The sequence below is a fragment of the Rhincodon typus genome, chromosome 9 (genome assembly GCF_021869965.1).
Source record: "Rhincodon typus isolate 14 chromosome 9, sRhiTyp1.1, whole genome shotgun sequence".
NCBI classification, from domain to species: Eukaryota; Metazoa; Chordata; class Chondrichthyes; order Orectolobiformes; family Rhincodontidae; genus Rhincodon; species Rhincodon typus.
Genome location: NC_063340.1, coordinates 86,285,877 through 86,298,937, shown reverse-complemented (window position 1 = coordinate 86,298,937; position 13,061 = coordinate 86,285,877). Strand labels below are relative to the sequence as shown.

At 39.7% G+C, this 13,061-nt stretch overlaps 1 protein-coding gene across 1 annotated transcript in view; it reads left to right on the top strand.

Moving 5' to 3' along the window:
• Positions 1-13,061, top strand: part of vta1 (vesicle (multivesicular body) trafficking 1) — a 46,043-nt gene that overhangs the window by 18,464 nt on the left and 14,518 nt on the right. Inside the window, exons 2-3 of the mRNA XM_048601386.1 lie at positions 6,260-6,371; positions 12,775-12,966. Of these exons, the coding sequence (XP_048457343.1) occupies positions 6,260-6,371; positions 12,775-12,966 (304 nt within the window). The remainder of the gene's footprint in view (positions 1-6,259; positions 6,372-12,774; positions 12,967-13,061) is intronic.

Here is a 13,061-nt window from a genome sequence, read left to right as displayed (position 1 = left end):
TTGGAAGGGAACCATGCAGAATTATGCCAGTGTGCTTTAAATAGTTAAATCATGAAGTTGGTTTGCATAAACCTGTCTAATATTCCTTGAGTTTAGAAGAATGCAGAGAAATTATTTTGTTGAGTAAATGAATTTGGAACAAGATGGGGGAAAATATTAAAACTAGAGCTTGGTTATTAGGAATGCAATCAGAAGCATATTTTCATAACAGCAATTGGTCTTGTTTCATGCTTTTGTTTGAGGGAATTTTGGGTCCTGAATATTAGAAAGGATGTGCTGGCATTGGAGAGGGTCCATAGGAAATTTATAAGAATGAAGGGCCATTCACATAAGGAGCAGCTGAGGTCTCTGACTCTGTACTCAAAGTTTAGAAGGATGAAGGGATCTCATTGAAACTTACAGAATATTGAGAGAACTGGATGGAGTAGACATGGAGAAGATGTTTCCGCTAGTAGGAGAGACAAGGACCTGAGGGCACAGCTTTAGAGTGGAGGGATGACCCTTTAGGACTGAGATGCGGGGGAGTTTCTTCAGCTAGAGGGTGTTGAATCTGTGAAACTCATTGCTGCAGAAGGTTGTGCAGTCCACGTCATTGACTGTATATGTGAGAGAGGTAGGTTCTTGATTAGTAAGGGGATCAAGAGTTACAGGGAGGACGAGAAGAATGATGCTGAGAAACAAAGCAGCCATGATCGAATGGTGGGCAAAACCCAATAGGCTGAATGGCCTAATTCTGTTCCTAGATCTTGTGGCCCTATGGAAGGTGTTATCTAAATACAAGTCTTTTTACACTGGACTGGTAGATGTGATAGATTTTCAGAAAATAGCCTCCTCATTTAATTAACCCTGGGACAACCTGCATATCTATGCATGCAGCAAAAAAATTCAAGTATATTAGGCCACAAGGTGAACATATCGATGTATACTTTTACACAAACTTATGGTGAAAAACCCACAGACTTGCTTAATTGATTTAAATCTTTGAAAGCTAATAAATCTCAATACTTGCTTGAACAGCTCATCTTTCTTCATTCCAGCAGTATTATTTAATTTAACCATTTTTAGAAAGGCAGAGTTGGCAAATAGCCTGGATGCAACTTGTTGTTTCCTGGGTTATTTCCAAGTAAATTTGCCCCCTGCACTAAAACCTCCATGACATGAGTGGTGGAAGCATGAGTAACAAATAACTACTTTGTGTTAAACAAAAACAAAAGAACTGCATTGTACTTCATCACAAAACCAAATTCTTTCATCCTAATGTTTTTCAGTTGCATGTCTGAAAGCAAGCAATATTCACACCATTTGGGACTTTTGCCATTGGGGAAAAAGGAAAAGTGTAACTACTGGTAGGTACAGATGAATGATAATTGTCTGTCCTGACCACGGGTGGGACACCAAGTGAGTAGCAGATATGGTTTCCACGATTTAGGCTGAGGTACTTGTTTGGACTTGTCAGTTTGATCTTGTTTAGGCCCATGTGCTTTTTAATACTTAGTAAAGTTAGGATTTTTGGTGCTTGAAGAGAGAAAACTATTAAGGTTTTGCATCCAAGGTAGTTATAATTTGGATTAGATTGGAGACCAATTCCCTTGATTAATTTCACATTGTTTTAGCTCATTTATAAATAAGCTCACCACGAAAGTGGAAAGTTGTAGCCTTGAGCTCCACTCCAGGAATTGAGCAGGTAATTTTTACCTGACTTTGCAGCGAGGATATCCTGTTTTCAGAAGTGTTGTCCTTAAACCAAGACAATAAATTGATGTCTCATCTACTTGTTTCAGCGGTTGAGATAGGCATTCATGATCCTACAACATTATTGAAAGAGCACTAAGGAGGTCTGTTGGTTTATTAGCCAGCATTTCTCTCTAAATCAACCTGGGTATGAAAAGATTAACTAACTGCTGTAGCTATCCTTAATTTACAAGCAGTTTTTCTGTGTAAAATGGCTGATAAATTTGCCAGTGATATTGTATTTGATGGTGATTCAAAGCACTTATAAGAGATACAGTAAAATGCTGTCTCTGTCAGTGTACCATTTACATGAGTGGTCATGATTAGAGTTGTCATCCGTGAGTCTTGTTGGAGGGTACATGTAATGGCAGAGTTAGAGTGAGTAATGGCTCTGTGAGTGTGAGGTGGCAGAGAGAAGATGGTGGCACTTATCTCGGAAGACTTGACCTTTTCCCGTTGGCCACCTGTAGTGGCCCATAGGAGAAAGAACTGCGCTTCTCTCTTCCATCCTATCCATCAAGACCTCCTGAGCCCTTTATCTTGAGCCATGTCCTTGGCGATAACAGTCAAGGCCACAGTGTAAGAGACAGTTCCTAGCTTGCAGTGTCTAAATGGTGTACAGCTGGCTTTTAATATGGCACTGCAAATTCACCAAAGATTCTTAGATAGCAGCTTCCAAACCCACAACCACTTACCTCTGGAAGGACAAGGGCAGCAAATATGTGATATCAACACCACCTGTAAATTTCCCTTCAAGCCACTCACCATCCTGACATGGAAATATATTGCTGTTCCTTCACTGTCGCTGGGTTGAAATCCTGAAATTCCCTCCCTAAGGGCATTGTGAGGCACAAAGACTGCAGCAGTTCAAAAAGGCAGCTCACCACCACTTGTTAGGGGTAGACAATAAATACTAGCGCAGCCAGTGCAACCCATATGTCATGAATGAATAAAAGAAACTGAGTGTTTTATGATGCAAAAAAAGCCTTGATTAATTGGTTTGATTGTCTGGACAGAATTATCATATGCATTTAGCAAGGATTTTGGATTTTGAGAATTGGCAGTGTGTTCATTTTATGGTCACTGTGATTTGTTACCAGAATGTAGTAGTTTGCCGATTATAGGTCATGTATTAAACCTGCTGATTGGGAAGATGCAGTTCTGGTCCCATGGTAAACATATGATTAATATACTAAAAATTGCCACTTAACACCATCTGTGCAGTAGCTTTTCCGGGCATAGTTAATTCTCTCTTCTTTTAATAAATTTACTAGCTATTCTCTGTAACTTTCATTTGGAAGGGAAATGCTTCTGTCTGTATCATCTACCAAGGGTGAAATTGTAGAGTATGTAAATATTTAGGTTCCTGTTGTGATTTCCTTGCAATTTTCCCAACTCAGAACATATCTATCTCTGTCTTAAATACACTGAATGACTTGGCCTCCACAACCTTCTGCAGTAATGAGCTCCATGGATTAACAATCCTCTGGCTGAAGAAATTTCTTCTCATCTCAGTTCTCAAGGTTTTGAATGGTTGAGCAGATTCAACAGGCTGAATCTGCTCCTATATCTTATGGTCTTAGGATATTATGATATTACATTGTACCACTTTGTTGTTGATGTGGCTGACAATACAAATTCAGGAACATGGCTGAGAAAATAGGTGCAAACAACGAGCAAAAGCAGTATTTTTCAAACTATTTTTCTTCTGTTTTTGTCAATTTAAAGGATTTGTAAAAGACCTATGCAATGAGATGGAGCAGGAAGTGTGAAAAGCACCATGCATGCTGCTGAACAAAAGAAACTATTCATTTCTTTGGAGCATTTTAAGCTAACATTTGAAGCACTTGAACTGTTCACATTTAGTCCCCTTGGGTGACAGTTCAGATGTTGAAATCAGTGCCATCATTGCATGTCGCCCTGGTGATTCCCTTAAATAGGAGCATAAAGTTCAGAGCAAGAAATTGGCACTCTGCCATCAAACTTCCTTCATGGGATTTTAATGTATAATTAATATACTAAAAGTTGCCACTTAACACCATCTCTGATGTCCAAGTTTATAGTTAATTCTCTCTTTTTAAATACTCTCATTTGGAAGGGAAATGCTTCTGTCTTGTATCACTTCCCAAGGGTAAAATTGTAGAGTATGTAGATATTTTTAGGTTCTGTTGTGATTTCCTTGCAATTTGCCCAACTCAGCTTTAACAATTCTAGAGAGGTTACTTATGGTGGGGAACAGTTAATAAAAACCAAAAGAATGGCGGATGCTGTAAATCAGGAACAAAAACAGAAGTTGCTGGAAAAATTCAGCAGGTCTGGCAGCATCTGTGAAGAAAACATCAGAGTTAATGTTTCGGGTCCGGTGACCCTTCCTCAGAACTGGTGGGGAACAGTTAATATTTGTTTAAGGTAACGGTGTTATTGGCCAACTGTCCAGAGCAGCAAGATCCCTTGAATGCCATTAAGCACAGGAGAATGAAACTTGTGTGTCAAAAGTAATAATAATTCCTGAACATGACTTTTGAAGTCTTGCCTTCCAATGATTAGTTTGTTCCCACAGTTGACATCAGTTGATCAGTTCATTCCCAAACTGAAACAAAGCAAAGTGAGAACAAGACTAAATGCATGATTATTACAAGATAGGCTATCTTAAATCATTTTTAATCTTAAAAATAAAAGCCAAGTAAAGCAGGATGTATACTTTATATTGAAAGTAATTTTGATGACTTTCAAACAGTTGGCTTGAATTTTGAGGGTAAAAATTGCAGTGAAGCGATTAGCACTCACTTTATTAATGAGCAAATTGGGACACATAAATGCAGACATCAGGAAATTGCTGTTTAACATGCTTTGCTTCCCCAGAAACACACATACCTGAATGTTATCACACCAAATGCATTTCAAATCACTGCTAGTTCTAGTATGAAAGCCCATGGGCAAAAAAAATGAATGCATGGAATGATTGGCTGGCTGGCACTGTACATTTGCCAATTCAGGCCATTATGTATTTTGGAAAGAGAGATGGAAAATGGAGAGAGATGCAGACTGCTGCTTGGTGCATTGTTGTGGTCATACTGGTGCTGTATTTTTTTTGAAAGTTCAGGCAGCTCTTTCCCAGGTTAAAACTCACTGGTTTACATTATTGGATTTTCTGCAAATGGATGAATAATCTGGCCACTGTATAAATAATGGACCCAAATCTAGTACATTTGCATAGTTTTTGGACCTCCAATTCTCTGGTTGAGTTCTCCAGTTCAAAATCTTTATTATGTTTGACTATTGTTATGTTTGGTTTCTACTCTTCTGTATTTCTGCTGAAGTTATTAGTTTGTTTCTTTTCATCCCAAAGCTATATACCCTTTGCATTGATTCTATCTCTTTCCCTGGCTGGCTTCTGTGGTTGAATCGGACTCTTTGCAGGCTTGACCTCTTATCAAACTGAGCTTCTGTCCTTGTATTTTCCATCACAGACTGGCTGCCTCCACTACTGTAACTTTGCCACCTGTTTGATCCAAACATCTGTCAGAATCTTCCTCTCGAATAGACAATGAAAATGTTCTCATGGACCGACTGCCATCCTCCATGATCCATTTATCTCCCTGGTTTATTAACACCGTCTGCTGTCTCAGCTTACCCAATATTTAAGTGATGGCACTCAAGACACTCAGTGGCATATGACTAAAGGATGGAGAGAAAAATTAGCATTGATGTAGCAATCAATCATTATTTATATTTTAGAAAAGAATTTTAGTTTTATCTCAAGCTGGGAGATACAGTGCAGGATTTCTGGTCAGCATGGATGAGTTAGACCGAAGGGTCTGTTCCATGCTGTGCATCCCTATGTAGCAGTTCATTTAATCAAGTCATCCTCCATTGGGTCTGAAAAACCTGCTGTAGTGGTCAGACCAGGCATTGGTCTTACCGAACACAAGCAAAATTACTTCAATTTCAATAAATTAATTGTAAATGTCTATTTTTCCTTCAGCCAGTAAAGAACTTTGAGATATCTTCTTCTGTTAAAGGTGCTATGTCAGTTTTAATTTCCCTGTAGACAGTTAAACTCTCAAGTTTCTTTGCCAGTGCTGAGTTTCTCAGTGCGTGTGAATCTTAGGACCCAATAATGACATTTAAAATAAACAGTTGAAAGATTTGTTCTGAGTGCAGTGTTTGTTCAAATGTCTGATGGAATAGCAAATAGGTCTTTAAGTGTCTAACCCATTAAATAATTGTCTGCTGCTTGGTTAATCGTGGCCTATTGATACATGAGTAACATTATGTCACAGCTTTTCTTTCTCGTGGCAGCTGCATTTACAGAATTCATACTAAAATTTTGAACAAAAGTTGATGCTAATCCTATAGATCAGTTCTCAGTTGCAGAAGCAATGTAAATGTATGTCATTAGGAACCCGCTGTTCATAACAAGTCTTGTTATCATTTTTTCAGTAACTGATCATTTTAATGGAGTCTATTTTCTTCCTTTAACTGTGCAACAAGGATGATTTTATTATTATTTTTCCCTCTATGCTAGAATGTTCAACACAGGAAATATGCAAAATGGAAGGCAGCGTATATCCACAACTGCTTGAAAAATGGTGAAACTCCCCAGTCTGGACCCGTAGGGATGGAAGACGAATTACTTGGTAAGCACTAACCTCTGGTGCTTCAATACAAATGGGAGCTAATAGCAACCAGCCAGGCTGTAAATGTGCGTTTGCAGAAATAGGAATTGCCCCTTCTGTTCCCAAAATTGATGTAAAACAAAAACAAAGTGAATTGGGCCAGTATTGAAGTCTGGCGCACAAACGCCTGCGAGATGTAGCTGCTTAACTTTCAAAATGTTCTGGATTGTGTATATGGAGAGGTTATTGCTTTGGAGTAAAGTGACAGTTCCGTTACACTCACTGTGAACTTTTAAGGTTGAGTGGTATCTCGAGTGAGGATGCTCTGTAGGAGTGACTACATTACTTAAAGCAAAAGGGTGATTCTTAGTAGTTTACTTGCTGATCACAGCAAGCGTCATTCTCTTGTGTGGCTTCACGCTTCTGAAATTATTAAGAATGATAAGACAGGAAATAGCTAAATTAGGCAGGCAGTGTAAACGACAAATTGATGAGCTTTCTGGAATATTTTCCACAATTCTTATGAGCATTTAGATGGGTGACTTGCAAGTTGCTGTAATATTGGCCTTTCTTTCTTTTTTTTTGAAATAGCATACTTTCCCCTTCGAGAAAACAAGTCTGTGGGGCCTCCATTTTTGACCAGAATTGGGCCCCAGCCCGAACTTGAGAGTTCATAGTGTCTGTAATTGAAAACTGCAAAACTGAACAGGCTGGTGGGGTCAGGCATCTTCGAAGAAGGGAAAAAAACGAGTTAATGTTTCAAGTTGATGACTTTTTGTCAAAACTGCTCCAACAATGTGAAATATGCACTCCATTTTTCTGTACACAGATGTTTGCTGAGTTTATAGTAATTACTGGTTTGATTTTTAGATTTCCAGCATCCGCAGTACTCAGCTTTTGTTTTGATGTCTATAATTCTGTTTGTTCAGAGCTTATGCTTCATTTCATGGTACTTCGTTAGTGTACTGAACATCTGCATAAATATCTGCATGTACAGTATTTTGCCAGCTTCTGATGGAAGGAGAAAGTTTCCATTTTTCAAAGAGGGCGTAGGTGCTTGGAGAGGTGAACTGCCATCATTCTTGTGCTGATGCTCAAATTCTTTAAACGTGTGAAAATATTATTGGAACACCTTTAGAAAACCCCTTCATTGAGCTGCGTTGGAAACAGTTGAAACAGAATCCCCAGCATTATCGACTTTCCTAGGTTAATGTGCCAAGTAACTTGAGGCATTGAAATAAAGACTTGCATTTATATACTGCCTTTCATGACCTGAGGAAGTGTTGCAGCACATTTACAGCTACACTTGAAGTGTAGTTTGCTGTGGTAAGCAAGCAATCACAAATATCACTGTAACAATGACTAAATAACCAGTGGTTCGAAGGATAATTGTTGGCTTGGACACCAGGGAGAATTCATCTAAAACCCTTCAAAAAAGTGCCTTAGGATCTTTCACGGTCACTTTGGGGAACGCTGCTCAGTGCAGAGCAGGGAATTTCAGTTTGGATTATGGGCTGAAGGTACTGACAATTTGAGATGACTAGGGACGGCACGGTGGCTCATTGGTTAACATGGTGCCTCACAGCGCCAGCGACCCGCGTTGATTCCACCCTTGGGGACTGTCTGTGTGGAGTTTGCAAGTTCTCCCCGTGTCTGTGTGGGTTTCCTCCGGGTGCTCCCGTTTCCTCCCACAGTCCAAAGATTTGCAGGTTAGGTGGATTGGCCGTGCTAAATTGCCTGTAGTGTTCAGGGATGTGTAGATTAGGTGGGTTATGGGGTGATGGGTTTGGCTGGGATGCACCAAGGGTCAGTGTGGACTTGTTGGGCCAAGGGGCCTGTTTCCACACTGTAGGGATTCTATGATTGATTGATGATTAACACAGGTGAGAGTGCTAACCACTGAGTTAAAAGATGCATTTCTTTCAATATGCAAATTATTACTCTTAGTTTTAAAAATATTTCTTACTTAATCAAATGCTTCCAATTTAAAAACAAAACACCAACATTACTTACAATATTTAAATTATCCATTATTACCATATTTAGACGGATCGTAACTTTAAATCTTGATTGTGATATTCTGCAGCCTAGTGAGTCCTTTAACCTCTGGAACTTGGTTCTTTCTGCTCCCACTCCTGCCAAAATCTGAAGGTGAAATTAATTCCTGTTGGTCATGATCAACATTGCATGGACCTGCACTCACCAATTTATTAGCACTTGGCCCCAAACCTGGTATTTCATTGACAAGCAGGTTACAAAGCTTAGACAAGAAAGGGTAATTAATACCACAATAGCAAGAAGAGCAGGAAATTCTTCTCGGCACCCTAACTAATGTTTAACCTTTAATCAATATTGTGAAAACAGATCATCTCGTCATTATCACATTGTTTAAAAAAAACAAAAGAACTGCGGATGCTGTAAATCAGGGACCAAAAGCAAAGGTCACCAGACCCGAAACGTTAACTTTATTTTTTTCTTCACAGATGCTGCCAGACCTGCTGAGCTTTTCCAGCAACTTCTGTTTTTGTCCCATTATTACGTTGTTGTTTGTGAGAGCTTGCAGTGTTCTAAAATGGCTGCCAATTCATATAGTTCAATGGTGACCACTTTACAAAATACTCCTTTGGTTGTAAAATGCTTAGGGATTTTGAGATTATGAAATGCTGTATTAATGAATATCTGTCTTATTTTTTCCTTGGCAACTATTGTGGGAATGACTCGCATTGTTGAAACGGTTGACTGCAGTGGTGGAAGTTGACTGGCAATATCTAGTGATATCCACTAAAGCTGATAAAAGTATTCATTAAAGCCTTCACTGATGCTTTGTCATTTCAGTTATTGACTTTGGCATATTGTTTACATTGTGTAAGCTTAAGAAATAAGTTAGCTGCAACATTTGTGTAGTGCAGAGCAAAATATCAAATGCAAATAAGCCAGCTTTGGAAGATGTTTGAAAGATAGATAGTTGCTGATTCTTTTTCACTTTCATGGCCATTACAAGACCTCCATTGTTTGAAAACATAGCCTGCAAGTCTTGTTCTTTTTCCATTAGCAAATGGAGAAAACTAATGAGTAAATAGAATGGAATGGAAGAAAGGTCCATGTTGAAACAGAGTATAAGCAGTGCTATATAGTCTCACTTATTAGCATATATTCCAAGTGTTTTGTTTACATGTTTGGAACATTTTTTGGGAGCACCTCCTACTGAAACCTGACAAATTTTAAGCAACACTTTTGCAAGAATTCTGCAGTTAGGCATCACAGAAACTTCAAGCATATTTGGTGGAGTAATCCTAGCTATAGCAGGCAGTCACAGATGGACCATATAATTGTACACCACTGAAGGAAGCCATATGACCCACCATTGCTGTGCCAGCTCTTTTAAAGAGCTATTCAGTTAGACTCACTCACTTCATCTTTCACAATTTTCATAGATCATAGAATCCCTACAGTGTGGAAACAGGCCATTCAGCCCAACAAGTCCACACTGCCCCTCTGAAGAGCATCCCACCCAGACCCATTCCCCTAATTTCCCATGTCTAACCCACCTAACCTAAACATCCCTGGACACTATGGGCAATTTAGCATGGCTAATCCATCTACCCTGCACATCTTTGGACTGTGGGAGGAAACCGGAGCACCCGGAGGAAACCCACACAGACACAGGGAGAACGTGCAAACTCCACACAGACAGTCGCCCGAGGCTGGAATCGAACCCGGGCCCCTGACGCTGTGAGGCAGCAGTGCTAACCAGAAAGTTTCAGTTCCATGTCCAATTAGAGGCTGGGGAAGAGACAGCCTAGTGGTATTATCACTGGGCTGTTAATCCAGAGACCCGGGTAATGTCATGGGGATCCAAGATCAAACCCTATCTTGGCAGAAGATGGAATTTGCATGCAATACAAATCTGATATTTAAAGTCTAATGATGACCATGAATCCATTGGGAAAAACTCATCTGATTCACTAATGTCCTTTCGGGAAGAAAACTGCCATCCTTACCTGGTCTGGCCCTACAGGTGACTCCAGGGTCTCCGCAATAAGGTTCACACTTAACTACCCTCTGGACAATTAGGGATGGGCGATAAATACTGGCAAGACAGCGATGTCCTCATCCCATGAATGATTTTGTTTTAAAACTTCCCTTTTAAAAGTTACCTTTTAAAATTTTGCCACCATTCCTTCAAACAACATTCCCATTATCACAGGTGCCATTCTTGTATTGGGTTTTATGGTATGTTGTGACTACAGCGTAAGCAGTATGCTTTGATTTAAATTCCATCTAATTTCTACAGCAATTTAACTGCATGTGTGTTTAAATCTATGTGACAAAAAAACCAAAAGAAGCAAACAAATCCTTCTGAAGAAGGGTCACTGAGCCTGAAACAGTAAATCTGCTTCCTCTCCACAGATGCTGCCAGGCCTGTTGATATTTTCCAGCAATTTTTGTTTTTGTGCCTAAATGTTATATCTATCAGTTTACTTGGAGGGCCAACGTTATTGCAAATATTGTCATGAGTTGCTTTTGGCCAATGTTCGTCGAGCAGCATCAGCAGCTTGAGGTGTATGCAAACTGTTGATTTGAACTTCATGTTTGGATTTAGAAATCTTTTTCTTCATGTTCTGATGGCAATCTGTACTGTTTTACCCATATTTGAAGGTCACATCTTAGCTTATTTTGGATTGTGGACCAAAATGGGAGAAGGATTGTAGGAAAGGTTTAGAGGGATATGGGCCAAACACGGACAAATGTGACCAGTTCAGCTTAGGATACCTGGTCAGCATGGATAAGTTGGATCGAAAGGCATTTGGATGGGTACATGAATAGGAAGGGTTTAGACGGATATGGGCCGAATGCTGAAGGATGGGACTAGATTAATTTAGGATATATGGTCAGATTGGACGAGTTGGATTGAAGCATCTGTTTCCATGCTGTACAGCTCCATGACAAAGTCAGAAATCATACAAGCTTTCAGGGCGCAGCCCTTCAACAAAGGGGCTATGCTCTGAAAGCTTGTGATTTTAAATAAACCTGTTGGACTATAACCTGGGTGTCATGTGACTTCTAACTTTGTCCACCCCAGTCCAACACCGGCACCTCTACATCATGTATAACTCTGACTCTGTGACTAGCAATCAGAATATTGTCCCAAGGGTTTGTGACAATACAAAAGGAAAGGAAAGAAAAGAGTAAATTCCATAGCTAAACAATCCAAGATTGTCAGTATCCACTAAATGAATTGCACCAGAAATATTAGCTTTTTGCTTTTCCCTTCTATGTATCTCCAATGTTTATATGGTTTTTACTTTTAATTGCTCGTGTGATTTTTTTTTGCATCAGTGGAGAATTGACTCACGATAGTGGACAGTGAAGAAGGTTATCTAAGATAACGAAGATTACAAAGAGATCTTGATCAATTGGGTCAGTGGGCTGAGGAGTGGCAGATCGAGTTTAATTAGGATGAATGTGTGGTATTGCATTTTGGTAAAACTGCAAGGGCTGGAGTTATACGATTAAAAGAGGACCTTGAGCAGTATTGTAGAACAGAGAGACCTAGGGGTTCAGGTACATAATTCTTTGAAGTTTGCGTCACATTTAGACAGGGTGATTCAGAAGGCATTTAGCACACTTGCCTTCATTACTCAGACCTTTGCGTATAGGAGTTGGGACATCATGTTGAGGTTGTACAGGATGTTGGTGAGGCCTGTTTTGGAGTACACTCTGCAGCTCGAGTTGCCCTGTTGTAGGAAAGATATAGTTAAGCTGGAGAGGTTTGGAGGGGTTGCATTATAAGGAGAGGCTGGATAGTCGGGGATATTTTTTCCCTGGGGTGAAGGAGGGATGACTTTATAGAGGTTTATAAAATCATGAGGGCCATAGAAAAGGTGAATAGCAGGTGTTTTTTTTCCCTGTGATGAAAGATTTCAAGACAACTGGCATGTTTTTAACGTGAGAGAAGAAAGATTTTAAAAAGACATGAAGGCAGAAAGTGGTTTGTGTGTGCAATGAACTGCCAGAGGATGTGGTGGATGCAGGTACAGTTATAACATTTAGAAGATATTTGGTTATGTAGATGAATAAGAAATGTTTGGAGTGATATGGGTCAGGTGCAGGCAGGTAGGACTAGTTTAGATTGGATTATGGTCAGCACGGACTGTTTGGTCCAAAAGGTCTGTTTCCATGCTGTATGACCCTAAGGTGCAACACAAATATGGTAAATGAAGTTGTGATAGAGATCAGCTGCATTATAATTGAATGCAATCAGAACCAACTGAATGTTGCTATGTATGGATGAACAATGGCTAATTTGCTCTTTTTCCAACCCAAGAGTCTCAGACCAGTTAGATATACTGCATTTCTTTGATGATTAGAAAGCTGTTTTAAATTGCAATATTGAGTAACCAAATATAATATCTATTTACAGAAAACGAGAGTAAACATGATGATTCACAGTCACCAATCTTGAATAAACCCACTGAATCCATGCCAGCTGCAGACCTCTCCAACATACAGGTGCATCCTTGTGATCACCCTCCATCAAATTTCTCAACCATTCAGATCCCTCCTGGCGCACATGCTCCAGCCAACACTCCAGCAGAAGTGCCAGGCAGCTCAGGTACGATACACCGCAGCAATTGTACAGAATGCAAGGAACTGGCTCAAAGGTGCATGTAATGTATTGCCAACATGAGGCTGTATTTTCTGATTGTT